At 40.5% G+C, this 17242-nt stretch overlaps 1 protein-coding gene across 1 annotated transcript; it reads left to right on the top strand.

The window, feature by feature from the left end:
* The first annotated feature begins 2688 nt into the window (after positions 1-2688).
* On the top strand, positions 2689-17082 carry ifngr1 (interferon gamma receptor 1). The gene is made up of 7 exons (XM_030064664.1): positions 2689-3016; positions 11199-11316; positions 11694-11875; positions 12905-13056; positions 14435-14600; positions 15491-15615; positions 15714-17082. Exons 1-7 carry the CDS (start codon positions 2950-2952, stop codon positions 16035-16037), a joined length of 1134 nt encoding a protein of 377 aa, XP_029920524.1. The 5' UTR covers positions 2689-2949; the 3' UTR covers positions 16038-17082.
* The last annotated feature ends 160 nt before the right edge of the window (positions 17083-17242 follow it).

The following is a 17242-nucleotide window of genomic DNA, read 5'->3' on the forward strand; positions in this document are numbered from 1 at the left end:
CTTTGTGATGCCAAAACAGAAACGACGCCACCTACTGGTGCATCGGCCACATCACAGCGAGTCCCCATCAATCACAGCAAAACATATCAGGACAAGTTTCCCCTCAAATCACACTGGCAGCTCATTCACTTAAGAAAAAAATCTGCCTGAATTAATGAGATAACTATAATTTTAATTCAGAGAAACAGGGCCCAATTTCTTCATAAAACTGTCTGTTTTTCTGAATTGCAGGCCCTACTGTCGGAAATCGTTATAAACCCACACTTCAGCCGGTGAAGTGTGTATTACAGAATGTGAACACTGGGAGGCGCCACACACCAGTTGATTTAACCTGCAACCTGATTTTTACCCTCAGAATGAAAACTCAAAATATGCATCCAGTGAAAAGTATGAGCCAGACTTTGGGAATCACAGCACAAAGCAACGATCCCATAGAAAAAGTGAACGCTTTACATGACTCTCCTGTGGCAGAATAATTATTTTCTAAGGTTATAAGTAGAGACAGACAGATGGATTGATAGAGGGAGAGTCCTGCTTTAGGATCAATATTCTGTACATTGGCACATATTAGCAAAACGAATGGTGGCACTAAACCAAGAGATATTTTTGTCACTTTAAGCTCACCGATAATTAACTGTCTGTGGGATCTTGTAACCTAAAACCTTTTATTCAAAATGCACAGACAGTAAAAGTGACTGAGCTCCTTTTTCCAAACAGTAAGTGTATTAGGTTTGAATCTGGAAAATGACAAAAAGTAGAGCCAACAAAGTAGAAGCAGCTGACTGGGCTTTTATTGTGAAAGGTTCCACAAGCTATCACTGATCATCTGTTCTCTGTCGTGGATCTGATTTAAAATGTAGTGAAGGATAAAACTTGGGCAAAAATGGACTGAAGTCAAAGTAAAGTTACTGATTTTAAAGTACAAGTACACAAAAATCTACTCAGTTACTGTCATATGAGTTTGTGTAATTCATTCCTTACACCTCTGCCAGCTGTCTCTACTTTTTACACTAAAATGCTGTGAGCCACCTGTGCAGCTGCAGGGTCTTCATGCTGTTTTAACCAGGCATGCGGATCTTATAATGCTGCTGTTCAGAGGGACATGGGCTGGAAAACACAAGTGGCTGTGTGTCTACAGGAGCTGGTGTAGATCATGATACCAAGCTTTGTCAAAACTTTAATGTTATAGTTCTATTTTTTTTTTTTTTTATTGCTTCTTTAAATATGGGACATCTTTCCAATACAGACAGGCTGCACTAAAGAAATGACTTGTGCAGTTTCAGTAGGGTACTGTGAGACAGTGGGGACCAGAAATGGATTCAGATGATACACAAACTGAGAGGTAATGAACTATCAACTTATTTTCTGTTTAAATTTGCCTTGGAAACAGAGCCCTGTGCTTAGAGTATCTCAGTGCATTTGCTGGATTTCAAGGTTGTGTTGTTGCTCCACTGGAAAAAGAAATGATGACTTACACTCTCATGTTTTCCCACTTTTTACAATGTGTGGCTCATTTTAATGCTCTACATCACTGATGTCAAAGATATGGCCCAGGGGCCAAATCCAGCCCATGAGCGCATCTCATCCGGCCCCGAAGATGTTTTAGATTTTTGCAGATTTTAATATCTGCATCCAGTTATTATCAACTGTGGGTAATAAGGAAAAATAAGACGTTGATATGATACATTTATAAATGAATGATGACCGATAAATTATGTCCTCTGGAAGTAAAGTTAAAATCAGGAGGCCAGTTGCTGCAAACCTAAAGAAAAAGAAAGAAAGAAAAAGAAAGATGGAAAGAGCAGTTCCTTTATTTTCTTCTGGCGGGTGAAAGCCAAACCTGTCTGCTAAATATTTGTTGCATTTCTCCATAAATGTGGGGAGGGTTTGGGAGTATGGTGGAGCAGAAGTTGAGCTGAAGCCGAAGTTGAGTTTGTGCAAAGTGCAACTGCTCATCTCAGACTCAACACTGTAAAAAACAAAGAGATGATGAAGAGATGAAAAAAATTACATGGTACATTCATTTATTCATTCATTCATTCATTTGAAATTGCACAGTCTGCCTTTAACCCTCCTGTTACCTTCAGATTTACTGACATTTTTTTATGACTACTGACTTTACTGATTTTTTTTTATTTTTTTTTTATTTTTTTTTATCAGTTGCAGTCAATTTGACTCCAGTAATTTAAAACTCCAGAAAATGATTATAATAAAAAACGTTACCCATGTTTATGTATCAGGCACTTTGTGAGTCTTGTTGACGACCTAAACAGCTCTTTAAATAAAACATAACCTCCCACCCCCATGCATCAAATTTTAAATATTCTTATATTCGTTTTTATATATAATTTAACACAACTAAAAAAAAGCATGGGGTCAAAGAGACATGCTTATTAAATGTGTAACCATGTTAATGTTGTTTCACAACTTGTCTCGTGTTTTTTTTTTTTTTTTTTTTTGGTCAATCTATTCATAATGCTGTCAAAAAAAAAAAAAAAAGAAAAAGAAAAAGAAAAAAAGAAAAAGAAAAAAAATTTATTTTGAAAGTGCATCTTGGTTCTTGACGTAAGCTGCGTTACCTGGGCGTCAAGGTGTTGCTAATCACAAACAGGAAATCACTTCAACCTGCGGCCTCACGCTGCGCGGCACACACGCACGCACACACACACACACACACACACACACACACACACACACACACACACACACACACACACGCCTCCTCCGCACGCCTATCTGTGGAAATAAACGGAGTTACTCACCGCTGCTCGGAGGAAGTCGTTTTGCGAAGAGCCGGAATGTCTGACTTATGAGATTATATCCTCTTAAAATCACTTCTTCGTCCTCCTCTTCTTGTAATTCTATTTTTTAACAACTCCATTTAAGTTTTACTCAAGCTTGGACAGATGACCTCCAAGCCCGGACTGTGAGCTGCTGAAGGCCGGCACCATGCTGCTGTCGCTCGGCCCGCTGCCGCTGCTGCTGCCGCTGCTGCTCTCCGGAGGCTCTGCTGCCGGTAAGTCAACTGGACACACCATGAGCCTGAACCACACACAGAATAGATTGATTTGATTATTTACACATATTAAAAAAACAAACAAACAAAAACACAACCCAAAAAACTTAATAATAGATACCAAATGAGATTAGCAGGGAATTGTGAGGGAGAATCACCTAAAAACCCTCATATGTAATTAGACATATTCTTTTTTTTTTTTTTTTTTTTTTTTTTTTTTCTATGCCTTGATACAAATGACAGCAAGATGAACAAAACCCGGGGCGAGGTGGAAATTAGTCAGTGATGATGTGTCTGATAATTATCCTAACTATGCATAGTAGTAGAAGTAGTAGTAGTGGTGGTGGTGCAGCTTTGCCTTTTAGATACCATGGCCAAGTACAAGTACAGACAAGTACAGAAAGCAGCAATAGCCGATCATAGAAAATCTTTACAGCATCATAAACCTTGACCAGGGTATGAACTTACAGTCACATGCCTCAGACGCACTATACTGGAATATTATTATGGGAAATACAGGGAAGATAAAGATGAATCAGAAAATATGTGGGAATTTTAAATGTGTTTAAAGCCCAGGTCCGATCCATCATCCCTCGATGTAATGAGAGGTTTTATTCTGTCAATGAATTTGTGTACCTTGTGCTGCTGCAGGTGACATTTTAAGATTTTAAATGCATTTCTGGAAAAAAAAGTCAGCACTCATTTCCACTGCTGTCCTTGGCTTTGATCAGGAGGGGATGACTCAGTCAGCTTGCCAAGGCAGGTATTGTATTTCCCCTTGACTTTATTATTTGGAAATTGGGGTGAAGGTGACAAAATGTGCAGGTGGGGCAACTCTGAGCGTAATGTGGTTCCTGTGCGGGCTAAATCACTGGAAGTGGTGCAGACCCCACTGCAGTTAAAAGCCTCATCCAGAGGAGCAGAGACCAAATTACAGGGCCCAGAGGATCCAGAGGAAAAACTCAGAACTTTCAAAATTAAAGTCATAAACTACTGATAATAAAACTCGGCAGGAAAATTCTGAATTATAATGTCTCGAATTTATGAGAAAAAAACTTGGAAGTATAGTTTTTCTCCCACTGTGGAATTTAATAAGGATGACATCCTGGTGATTTGAACCCAAAATCACAATCTTCTCCTCAGCATCTGGGCTCTGAAGAGACACTGCCGTGACTTGGGCCGATTCAGAAGAAAACAACATCGTGATTCTGGGCTAAAATCAGCAAAAGCTATTTTTCTGAGTTTTTTCTCCCTGGCACCATAATTTTGTCCCTACAGTGGCACTAATATGCCATCATAGTATTTGAGATTGACCCAAATCTGATTTTTTTGTCCCCCAGATCTTCTATCTTCTATCTATTTTTGCTGTAACTGTTCACATTTATCTTTGTATGTGACCCGTATCTGACATCAATGTGAACAGGTCTCTGCTGTGAGCCCACATGTTCACATTTACAGCAAGCAGACATGCTGATACAAAAAAAAAAAAAAAATCATTGACACGACAGTCCATCATCACTATGAATAAAACAGAGGTGCAGGCAAATCATTTCTTGAGTTGTTTGCTGTGGTAACAGAGGAGAGATGACAGTCCATCAGCTGTTCAGGCTGAGGGAAGGAAGGCAGAAAAAGGCTTAGATCGAAGCCTCGTCCCATGTATCTGTTCACTTTGTCAGCTCCTGTCTCCGTGTGTTTGTTGCTGTCACGGCAGCAGGAATCACATACGTGTATGATTAATTAAGGAGCAAATATGGAAGTGGCTCAAATTCAGAGTTGAGAAGATTTCCGATTCAGATCAGAATCAGATGGAGGCCGCTGTTTCCTGGCTGTCTGAACGAACCGGCCAGTCCTGTGCCTGCTGTGGAGTTTTCACATTCCTGCTGATTCAGTGTCAATCATCAGTCATTTCAAGTTGTACTGCTCCTTAATATCAACCGATGATCCCGCTCCACCCCCTCCATACCGCCGAGACTATAAAGCCAAGATCGAGCAGAGGAGTACAGCTGATGTGTGCAAAACCCATTGTAATAGAAAAGGGTGTGTTGAATTGTTGGACTCTTGACTGGTGTGATTATCGTCACTATCAGCGTCAGGAGCAATGAATTTGATACCAGCTGATTCCATGATGAAGTCATTTACATATCATAGTTATTTTCTCATCTGGTGTCTAGCTCTCCATTGTTTAGCAATGGTACCTCCTAGATAAGGCACGTGTGCTGGTAGAATAACCCAGATTTTGAAGCAAGGATGAAACAAAATGTGAACAGGTCACATAAGGAGGACTAGTCTGCACCTGTGTATTCTTTAATGACTCGACTCTGCATTTAGAGGAATACTCCAACATTTTGGGTGGAATGCCCCTTTTTCCGACTTCCCCAGACTAGATCAGGCAAGATGTTGGACATCATCTTCACCTCTGTACGTCCAGTGGTTCAGTTCCTGTGGGTAGCATTTCATGTTAGCTTAGCATAAAGACTTGAAGTCTATGGTAGTCGTTAGCCTGACTCTGTCAAAGTGTAAAAATGAACCTTACAGCAACTCTGAAGCTGAAGATGTGTATATTTCAAATACACACGCTACACTGTCTAACTAAAACAGCTTCAGACTTCCTTTAAGGTTTATTTTCTTGATTTTGATGGAGCCAGGCTAACAACTCCCATAGACATCAAGTCTTTATGCTAAGCTAACAGGAAATGCTACCCATAGGACCTAAACCACTGGGCGTACAGAGGTGAAAGTGGTGTCCAACATCTTGTTTAAGTCTGGGGAAGTCGGGGAAAGAGTGTTTTGCCCAGTGAAAAAACAAACCTTACTGCTTTTATTTTGTAATTCCAAGACATGCATTTCAAATCCACATAATGCATTGCGTAAATAAGACAGCTTCAGACTTGCTCTGGAGTTAATGCTTGCTTTGGCTAATGACTCTCATAGACTTCAATGTCATTAAAGTTTACGTTACAAAGAAGAGATGTGTTAGAAAAGCCTCTGTGATGTGAGATCCTGTGTGTTGGTTAACGCAACAAGCTCCAGGAGACAAATCTGGAAACTGCTGGGTGGTGCACCCTGGCAGAGCTGCTAAATAAACTCTGCTGCTGCAGGCTGTCAATGCTGCAAGGCTGTATGATTATTAAAAAAAAAAAAAAAGAGAGAGGGAGAGTGACAGATCTGCAAAGGAAAAAAAAAACTCACCCACACCATCGTCTCCTCTTGTTTGTTTCACTAGATTTCTATCATGCAGGCGACTTGGCTTGCTTGTTGGAGCTTAAAGCAATGCAAGATTATCCCTCTGGATTTTAAAGCATCAGCTGAATGCTCACAATGTAAATAAAACATTTTTTTTCATGGTAAAATAGTTGATTTACAGTCTTACCCAGGTCAACATACCCAACCCGGATGTCAGGCTCGCCCCGTTTTTTCTTCAGTTGTCTCTCTCACACTCCTGATCTGGTTAAGAGGTGTTCACTTTAGGCAGATCAGTTGAAACTCCTCATCAAGAAATGCTGGAAAACAACCAGAACAACATCGCAGTCCTTATTCAGTTCAATACAAAATGCTTTATTCTTTTCCTCAACGGGGCACTTTGAGGCAAGCACATTGTGATGTGATTCAGAAAGAGTGTAGACACTTGAGGATTAGTTTGCAGCGGTCAGTTTGCAGCTGGCTGACAGTCTCTGAGCTCCACAGAGGCACAAAAGAGTCCAAGCGTGAGTGTGTGACTTTATCGGTCTGGACCACTGGTGGACCGACTGGGTCGTGGTCTGAGGCCGCTCACATGGCGAACAGCTTCTGGAGTAAAACCAGACTTCTTCCTGTTCGTTTTACATGCAGGCAGTCTGCAGCGCCTTCCTGAGAGCAGGAGGCTGAAGCTGCTGTAGAGGACGTGTTGATGACCTTGTACGCTTTCTTCAGCGCTGTGAAGGGATGTGTGTGTTTTGCCAGTAATTGTAGAGCAGAGGAAAGCGGTGCTTTGCAATCGCCTCTTCTCGCTTTGACAAAGGAGTTTTAAATGAAAATGTTACAATACTTTCAATAAAAGAGGAATAAAAGTCAATATTCTCTGATCGCCTCCAAAGGAGTCCAGTTTACAAAGACAGTACAGATTTCCAGAGGTGGAAGTAATTAATTACATTTACTCATGTTACCTTAATTGAGTAGCTTTTTGTGTACTTGTACAGTAAAGTCAGGAATTTTACTTCAGTCCATTTTTGCTTGAGTTTTGTCCCTCACTACATTTTAAATCAATGACAGATTGTGGGACCTTTCACAATAAAAGCACAGCCAGCAAAGATGAGAAGAGGAACCTGCTTCTACTTTGTTGGCTCTACTTTTTGTCATTTCCAAATTTCACAATAAAAGCTTCACTACATGGGAGCGAGGAACATTTAGACTCAGCTGGCAAAAAAAAGAAGTGTTGGGGGAAAAATGCCTGAGTTGGCCTGGTAAAGAGAACCATATAGACTCAACCATCACATAATGTGCTTATTCCACATTTTGTCAGTTGAGTCTACAGGGTCCTCACTTCACTTTAAAAGCGTGTAGTGTGCAGCGTGTTCTCTCCTCCTTTTCTAACTGCATTGGCTTTTACTACCTGGGTATACTTATAGGCATTATTACAAGGGCTCATATCTTACTACTTGCCAAGAAAGTGTACTATTAAGATGAATATTGAGTGTATACAATAATTTGTAGTATTTAGTAAGCAATCTGCTCTTGGGCCACAGGGTGAGATGGATCTACAGGCTGTGTTTGAACCTCAAATGAACTTTAAAGGAGTTTTGGCTGATGTGCACAATCCCAAATTGGACTCCGTTTTCATTTTAGGGCGAACTGTTCCTTTAACAGGACGTGCAAAACAACAGTTTCCATCTCTTGTCTTTTAGGATCTATTGAATGTTAATCCTGTTTATCCTCCATTGTGTCGGTGAAAAGAGAACACCAAGTGATTTGCGTCTTTGTTGAAGATGACCCGACATCAAAGGCCAGTTTTCTCTGATGGCATCTCGATGTTTTGACGTGGGGTTTGTATCAGTGGATTGAAAATGGGCGCGGCAATCGCTGAAATTGTGGCGGCTCACTGTTTATTGGAATGCAGCCGTGCAGCTTGGTGCCCGTAAAGCCTGAGAAGCAGAGAGGCCCCGCCGTGTGTCTGCTTCCTCGTTGCTGCCAGTTAGCTCGACAGCACAGCAGCCAGATCCAGATCAAAGAATGAAGCGTTCAAAGGAATGGGCAAAACACTCTTTCCCCGACTTCCCCAGACTAAGACGAGATGTTGGACACCACTTTCACCTCTGTAGGTCCAGTGGTTTAGTTCCTATGGGTAGCATTTCCTGTTAGCTTAGCATAAAGACTTGATGTCTATGGGAGTCGTTAGCCTGGCTCCATCAAAATCAAGAAAATAAACCTTTAAGGAAGTCTGAAGCTGTTTTAGTCAGACAGTGTAGCGTGTGTATTTGAAATACACATCTTCAGCTTCAGAATTGCTGTAAGGTTCATTTTTACACTTTGACAGAGCCAGGCTAATGAATCCCATAGACCTCAAGTCTTTATGCTAAGCTAACATGAAATGCTACCCTCAGGAACTGAACCAATGGACGTACAGAGGTGGAAATGGTATCCAACATCTTGTCTCAGTCTGTGTAAGTCAGAAAAAGTGTAGTTTTTCAAAAAAAAAAAAAAAAAAAAAATTGGAGTATTCCTTTAAGTGTGTGACTGGACTCTTCAGGTGTTGAGTGATTGTCGGGCAGAAACATGAACTGTTGTCATGTCTGTACAGGGAAGCTTTGATTTGCTTGCTGAGCCTGTGATGGATGATGCCCTGATCTGTCCCTCCTGCATGAGCAGAGAGGGAAACCACTCCCTCTCTACGTTGGGTCATTGGTTCACCCATTTTATCCAGGTTGACCCCGCTCAGTCACTGTCCTGACTGCTGCTGAACAGACTAGTTGGCGCTCCTCCTGCAGCACCGGCTCCATGCGCCAGATCTTCACCAAAACTGAAACACCTCCATGCTCCAGCTTGTCTCACATCAGGAGATGCTCACATTTTGATGGCTGAACCTGAAACGGGACATGAGGCACACCTGAGATTCACCTGCCTGGATATGTTTGGAAAACTTGCTTGGAAAATGATCTGGTTGTTTTGGCCAGGAATGGAGGGTTTGATGGTCTGATATGAATCTGTTCAGAAGATAAATAACTTTTTTACACAAGCACAAGCCTGGGTTCTTCAACCCTGTATGTCCCGTGATGGAAAGAGTACAAATTCGCTCAAGTAGAAGTACTGTTCCTCTGCTGGTATGTGACTGCAGTAGAAGCAGAAGTACTGTTCCACTGCTGATATGTGACTGCAGTAGAAGTAGAAGTAGAAGTACTGTTCCTCTGCTGGTATGTGACTGCAGTAGAAGTAGAAGTACTGTTCCTCTGCTGGTATGTGACTGCAGTAGAAGCAGAAGTACTGTTCCACTGCTGATATGTGACTGCAGTAGAAGTAGAAGTAGAAGTACTGTTCCTCTGCTGGTATGTGACTGCAGTAGAAGTAGAAGTACTGTTCCTCTGCTGGTATGTGACTGCAGTAGAAGTAGAAGTAGTGCAGTAAAAATCTCCTGCAGTAAAAGTCCAAAGTGTCTCATGTCAAATGTCCTGGCAGTAAAAGTGACTGAGCTCCTTTTTCCAAACAGTAACTGTGTTAGCTGGGATCTTTTCCATGCAGTTAGAAAAGGAGGAGAGAACACGCTGCACACTGCATGCTTTTAAAGGGGCATTACACTAAACTGTTGATATTTGAGTCTAAATGGTCCTCGCTTCCATGTAGTGCAGCTTTTATTGTGAAATTTGGAAATGATTACAGGTACAATCAGCAAAGTAGAAGCAGGTTCCTGTTCTCATCTTTGCTGACTGAGCTTTTATCGTGAAAGGTTGCACAATCTGTCATTGATCATCTGTTCTCTGTAGTGGATCTGATTTTAAAATGTAGTGAAGGACAAAAGTCAAGCACAAATGGACTAAAGTAAAACTCAAATTACTGACTTGAAAAAAACAAACGAACAAAAAAAATCAGTTACAGCAACATGAGTCAATGTAATTAGTTACTGCTGGTCTGTTGGATCTCCCGCTCCTTCTCTTCATTCTCTGTGTAGCTCGCTCGACCACTGCTGCTCTCTCTCTCTGTTCATGTTCTGCTGGGACTATAAAGAAAAAAAAACACTGTAAAAAATGTCAGAGCAGGGGTTAAAACAGGTTTTGTCTCCTGATGCTTCGCCGCTGTAAAAAAAATGATGAGTAAAACAATTGTTGCTGTTACATATGTCGCCAGATAACTTGTGTCCTCTTTGTCGGTCTTCAGTATGTGTGTGAGTGTGTGTGTACAAGTGTGTGTGAGAATGAGAGAGACGTGTGTAATAAACTGAAAACACACACAGAGAGCAAGGAACAGCTGAACCTGAAAGGCTTTGGGGGTTTAATGATGTATTTTTTTATACTGCTCTGGATTATATTTAGTCAAACAGGGATTTAATCTGTAATTTGAAAAGACAATCCACATAGGGGAGCCTGCATGCAGCCCGGAGGAGATCTGAACTCTTCTAGTTGTTTTATCAATTTCATCTCCACCATAAAAACAAACGCCTTCTGTTGGATTCATGCTCTCAACCAGATAAAAGCCAAATGCTGCGAAAAGCTTTCCTTCTACTGCTGCTATTTTATTTTGTTTCCATTTCCTGTAAGACTTTCTCTGAAGCGTCACGACTAATAAACATGCGACTTGGCATGATGTCTGAAACACACTCGCACACACAAAAAAAATGTAACATGTTTATTTAGGGAGCGGCTGGTATGGCGGCATATTTTATTTGCCATCCGGGCAGGTCATCTGTCACCATTTCGTGTTCCCATTGTGTGAAAAAACAACAGCCAAAAATATACCAGAGCCTGTAACTGTACGAGTAAATCAGCGGTGGAACAAAACACCTGGAAGTGAATCTGGAATGACCTGAAAATATTAAAGTCTTGTGGAAACTTGTTATCTTGATTTTACACACACAAAATGACTTCTGTTTTTTTTTTTTTGTTTTAATAAGATCACTTTGTGTACAGGTTGTCATCACTGAGGATCAACACCTTTTCACACATGGGTTTACGGCGAATTTATTTATTTATTTTTGTCACCCTTTCTTTTTCTTTTTTAGTTCCACGTCCAGAAAATGTGAGTGTGAGCTGCCAGAACTTCCACACCGTCGTCTACTGGAACTACAGCCGGCAGCATCCGCAGACCACCTTCAGACTCACCATCGGCAACACTAATGAGTAAGAAAAATGACTCGTGGACGACACGTTTTACAAGCCTCAAACTCCGATTCAGAAGTTTAAGGCCAAGTTTTGAGAGGTGGACGCTTTGCAGAAATAAGCTGGGAGTCTCTTTCAAAATGTGACCTATGGCCTCTCATTAACTGTGAGATGATGTTTGCTGCCTTCTTAATTGATGTGCATAGTAATTTGCTATATTGCTATCTCACTGTTCGTATTAATAAAGAAATGAGTAGACACAATGAAAGCGCAAATGCCTCAGATCATATTGAATTAGTTAATATTTTGTTTATTTTTGATTGCAGCACATTCAGTATCATATTTTATAGTTTGCATGTTATTGATATGCCTTGCCTCAACTTTTTTTTTTTTTTTAGACAAGTTGAGAGAGAAACTAAGGAGCTTCAGTACGACTTGACTGACTTCATCTGGCAATCTTCTCAAAACTTCAAGGCCAACAATTATGTCCAAATAAGAGCCGTACAGGGAGGCCAGGAGTCGCCAGCCGTCGATTCTCCGATATTCTCATTTAACAGCTTGATGACGGCTGCAGTAACATGTAAGTTATGCACAGACGTAAAAACACAGAATATAAACCCTGTTCTGGGTCGATGTGTAAACCGGTGACCGTCAGATCAGGATGTTAGAACAGCAATGTAAAAAGTTCAGTCCACACCAGTGACTCCTTAGAGATTTGCATGATTAATATTTTGAGAAAAAAACTCTAAACTTTCCAGATTTAAGTCATAAATTTACAGGAAAAAACTTAAACATCCTCTAAGATTAAAATATCAAGAAGAAACTCCTAAATTTATGAGAAAAAAACTTGAAACACTAGTTTTTCATCTACTGTGAAATTTAATAAGAAGGAAATCCTGTTGATTTGAGCCCAGAGTCACAATCTTCTCAACACGTGCTTCTTTTATAAGAGCATAAGAAAGGTAAGCATAAGAAAAATATTTTTCAGAGTTTTTTTTCCTTGTAAATTTACCACTTTAATCTCTGAAATTCTGCGTAACCTCACTCGCTCGGCTCCATATTTTTTTTTCTCACTGCAGTGACTCTTGTACGCCGTAGTTTGAAAATGTTTAGTTTTAGTGTCGTTTTTTTATTCCATTGTTAGTTTCAGTCTAACAATGTGGACGGATCAGCAACAGGCGCTTGCTTGTGCGACTGCGCCAACCGACAAACAACAACAACAACAATAATAATGATGACGATGATGATGATGATAATAATAATAATGATGATAATGTTATTATGGATTTCAAATCCAGGCTTATGTATGAAATAAACTGACAAACATGAAAACATGGCGAAAATTGTTTTTATGTCCTCCTTTGTTTTACAGTTTTTTTTGTCCATGTATTTTAGTGCTTCTGTAACTTAATTTGACTAATCTCCATCTTTTATATATCTGACATCGATATCAATTGATTGATTTTATCCTTACTTGTTCTGATTGTCTTCTGAGCACCGAGCCACGCTGCAAGATGTATTTCCCTTCCTTGGGTCAGTAAAGAACTAAACTGAACTGAACTGACATGTTCCTGGGAGACAAAATTTTTATTGATTTTTTTTTTGGTAGGTAAGTTGGATTTCCCACCGGTGGATCTGTCAGTGAAGGGGTCGCAGGGCGAGGCTACAGTGAGCTTCCAGAACCCGCGGCTCTTCTACAGGGAGCTCCGGGGGCTCCCGCAGCTGCAGCCGCTGTTTGGGTTCACGCTCAGCTCCGACAGCGTGAGTAAAATTTTATCTTTGGTATCTCTGTGCACTACCAGGAAAAAAAGCATTGGACTCCACAGCTTCCATATTCATATTTGAAATTATTTTTTATAATAAAGCCCAACCCTCTGATGAGGCAGCCAGACAGAGCAGTGGCTCACTCACATAAAATAACAATAATAATAATTTTTATGTAATATAGCACTTTGCAAGCTTAAAGGAATATTCTGTTTTGGGCAGCTGACCCCTTTCCCTCCTTACCCTGACAGTATTGTTTTTATTATTTATTTGTAATAAAATTACAAAAATCCCAAAAAAAAAAAAAGAAAAAAAAAAAAAAACACCACAGAATAGCAGTATAAAAAGCAAATATAAATGTAGTAGGGTGATAATAGAGAATTGAAACTTGATCATTTCAGGCCACCTTGAGGAGTATGAGGGACGAAAAATTACAAAACAATAAATAAATGAATAAATAAATAAACCGAACCGCCCACCTTATTAACATACGACACAGAAATACAGAAATAAATAAATGTGGAAATGTAGAAATACAGAAATAAATGTAGGAATAAATAAATAAATGTAGAAATAAATAAATAAATGTAGAACTAAAAGAAGGAATAAATAAATGAATAAATGTAGAAATAAATAAAAGTATAAATAAATAAATGTAAAAATATATAAATACACAAATGAAAAAATAAATGTATAAATAAATAAATAAATAAATGTAAAAATAAATAAATAAATGCATGCATAAATGTATAAATACAAAAATAAATAAATAAATGCATGAATAAAAACAGAAATAAATAAATAAATAAATGTAGAAATATTTATTAATTTAATTATTTATGCATTTATATATTTATATGCGTATTTATTTATTCATTTATTTATTTATTGTTTTGTCATTTTTCGTCCCTCATAGAGGAGTGATAATAAGGATATGAATAATAACTTAATGTTTAACTAAGGCACTCGTGATTAGATTTCAGTCTCTCAGCTCAAAAGCCACCATCGAAAGAAAAAAGGAGCCCAAAAAGCGACTAAAAGGCACCAGAATGTAGAAAAAAAAATATTAAAAAGCTGAGATAATTCTATTAAAAAAAAAAAAAAAATACTGATAGTGTGAAGTTATTTTAATTTGACTGGACAGATGTTTTCGACCTGAAACATTTGCTTCAGTTTTTCTTTGGTTTCATCAAAGACTGTTTTGCTGGTCTCTCAGCTGCCTCGTGGTGTTTTCTGAGGCCTGAGCTGCTGGAAAGGCAGTTTCTTTGCCCACTGACCTACACAGACGAAGAGCTTCTTGTTCATTAGTGCAACATGACAGCTGAGATGAAACAGGACTGATTTTAAATTCTCGTTGTTATCCCCCGACCTGCAGGACTACCAGTGGAGCTGTGAGGATGAGGAGATCTGCAGATATGATTTCGCGTTTGATGAGAGCCAAGAGAACTGCTGCGTCCAGCTGAGCGGAGAGATGTTTGACAACAGCAGATCTAACACTTTTCTGTTCACCACGACGCAGCAGATCTGTGCCAGCAGCTCAGGTACGCCTCTGCTGGGATTCACAATTCAACAGCCACAATTACTTCAGCAACACTCCACAACATTTTTCTTGGGAATTTCAATTTTGAGCCATGATCGAACTCACCTGCTGGGTCTCTACCAAACTAACACAACCCCCAACACTGTGACTCAGTCATCAGAGACAGATGATTAATGTTTTGGGCAAAATATCCTTTTTCTGACTTACACAGACTGAGACGAGATGTTCGACACCATTTTCTCCTCTGTACGCCCAGTGGCTCGGTTTCTGTGGGTAGCATTTCCTGTTAGCTTAGCATAAAGACCTGAAGTCTATGGGAGTCATTAGCCTGGCTCTGTCAAAGTGAAAAAATAAACCTCACGGCAGTTCTCAAGCTGTTTTATTTTCACAGTGGATCGTGTGGATTTGAAATGCATGTCCTGGAATTTAAAAAGAAAAACAAACTTTGTGGTGGATCTTCCTCCACCTCCAGCGGTGCGTGGCTCACTGCGACAGGCGGAAGGATACGGGTGTTCAGCGGCTACAGATCCACCATCTGACCTCTCCTCAAACCACTTGTTTTCCCCCAAAACGTGTATTTCAAATAGAAATGATATTCTATGTAAATAAGACAGCTTCAGAGTTGCCTTAAGGTTGTTGTGTTTTTACTTTGATGGAGCCAGGCTAACGACTCCCACAGACTTCAAGTATTTATGCTAAGCTAACACAAAATGCTACCAAAGGGAACTGAACCACTAGACATACAGAGGTGAAAATGGTAACCAGCATCTTGTTTCAGTCTGGAAAAAGTGTATAATGCCCAAAACACTGCACTATTCCTTTAATTTTCACCCTAGAATTGTATAAATACTGCATTCAGGAGGAGAGCATTAAATTAGATTTTTCTTGCAGACAGCCACCTGGTGGCCCTTGTTATTTCGCTGTTGGTCTTTGTCACTGTGGTCGTGGTGCTAACCCTGGTGATCTGCAAGGTAAGGGCATGGGTGATGAGTCCGCCCCCCACCCCAAAGTGTCTGGTAAGTCAACAAACCGGGGAAAACATACAATAATGAAATCCATCCACTTTGATTTCTTTCAACATCTTTGTTTTCTGTCGCGTCATTTGGCCGCACAGGATTCTCTGCTCACAAACCCGGAGGAGGAAGGGACCCAGTCGCTGCATCCGAGCGAGTCCGGCGCCGGTGCTGCTGCTGAACCGGTGGTGGCCAAAATAACCGTCGTCTCTGAGAAGGCAGACGAGGATTCCTGCGAGACCGACAGCAGCTGCGTCGGGTCCGATGTCTCCCCTCCAACTCCCGCCGGCTCCATGTACCTGTACGGCGGCCTGTCAGACGAGGATGAGGAAGAGGAAGAGGAGGAGAGGGCGGGCTACGATCGCCCACACCTACCGGTGGACATGGGTGGCGGCGACATGGTGCAGGGTTACGACGCAAGGTGAATGACGGACAGACATCTTGGTTCAGGATCAACGCTTTGACTCAGCACGCTCAGCTCATCCAGCACTGCAAAGACGAGTCCACCACAAGTCATTCAGTGTTCGGACAAAATCAAACAAGCGGGGGTGAGATAATCCCACGTTCCCACTGCAAATTCCAGAGTTTGATCTGCCTCATTCTGCCTTGTTTCGACAGATTTGTACAAGTGAGACAGCATTGGAAGCACGTGGGATTATCTCATGCCACCGGTGGATTTTTTTTTCACTTGTTTGAAGGAAAAACAAGAGTTTAACACTGACAATGAGGCTAAATTACTTTTATGACTTGCTGAGATGGAGGTTTCTTCTCTCGCCGAGCTGTTGTGTCCTACGCCATCAAGCTGGAAACCGCACTAAAACGGAGACAAAAGACTCGGGCCGCGATCATGACCTTTTGACCTTATGTAAATAATTACTACTGTTTTATTTTCGAAGGATGGAATTCTCCTTTCTTGCTGCGTTTATGAAGGAGTCAAGCTGGTGGCCTTCCAGTTACCAGCCGATTTAAACTTTGAGGTGTGTATCGTCCCCCCCCCGGCGCCTGCACAGAGGCCGGCAGCGTCACTGTGAAAGGTGACGTCTGCTCCTGTGGCGTTTTTAACAGCTGCCGAGGATCGTAAAAGGGACGAACACGTCACGATACCCGCTAAGAGATCTTCAGCCCCAAAGCAATAATTACAATTTCTAGAAACTTATAAAGCACTTTGATGTTAGGATTTTAAATGTCTTTCACTGCAGCTCGACAGAATCTGTTGACTTTCATTGGAAAATGGTGGCTGGGACTCGGTGGCTGAGCTGAATTCAGCTGCTGTTCTGTCAACGGGAAGGAATTTGTGCCAGGCGTAACAGGTAGCTGAAGTCTTTCACACTGTAACTCTGTAAATCTTTTCACTGCAAAAACTCAAAATCTTACCGAGATTATTTGTCTTATTTCAAGTCAAAAATGTCTTATTACTAGTCAAAATATCTCATTGCACTTAAAATAAGACATGATCGCCTCAGAAGTAAATTGTTTCTAGACAATTGTCTCTCGTTTCAAGTGAAAATTTGCTTGTTTCATTGGCAAAATGTGTTTCTTGTTTCTAGCTAATTTTCACTTATTTCAAGTGAATTTTCACTTTTTCCACTGGCAAATTTTGCCAATGAAACAAGCAAATTTTCACTTGTTT

This window comes from Myripristis murdjan, chromosome 1 (assembly GCF_902150065.1).
Source record: "Myripristis murdjan chromosome 1, fMyrMur1.1, whole genome shotgun sequence".
NCBI lineage: Eukaryota > Metazoa > Chordata > Actinopteri > Holocentriformes > Holocentridae > Myripristis > Myripristis murdjan.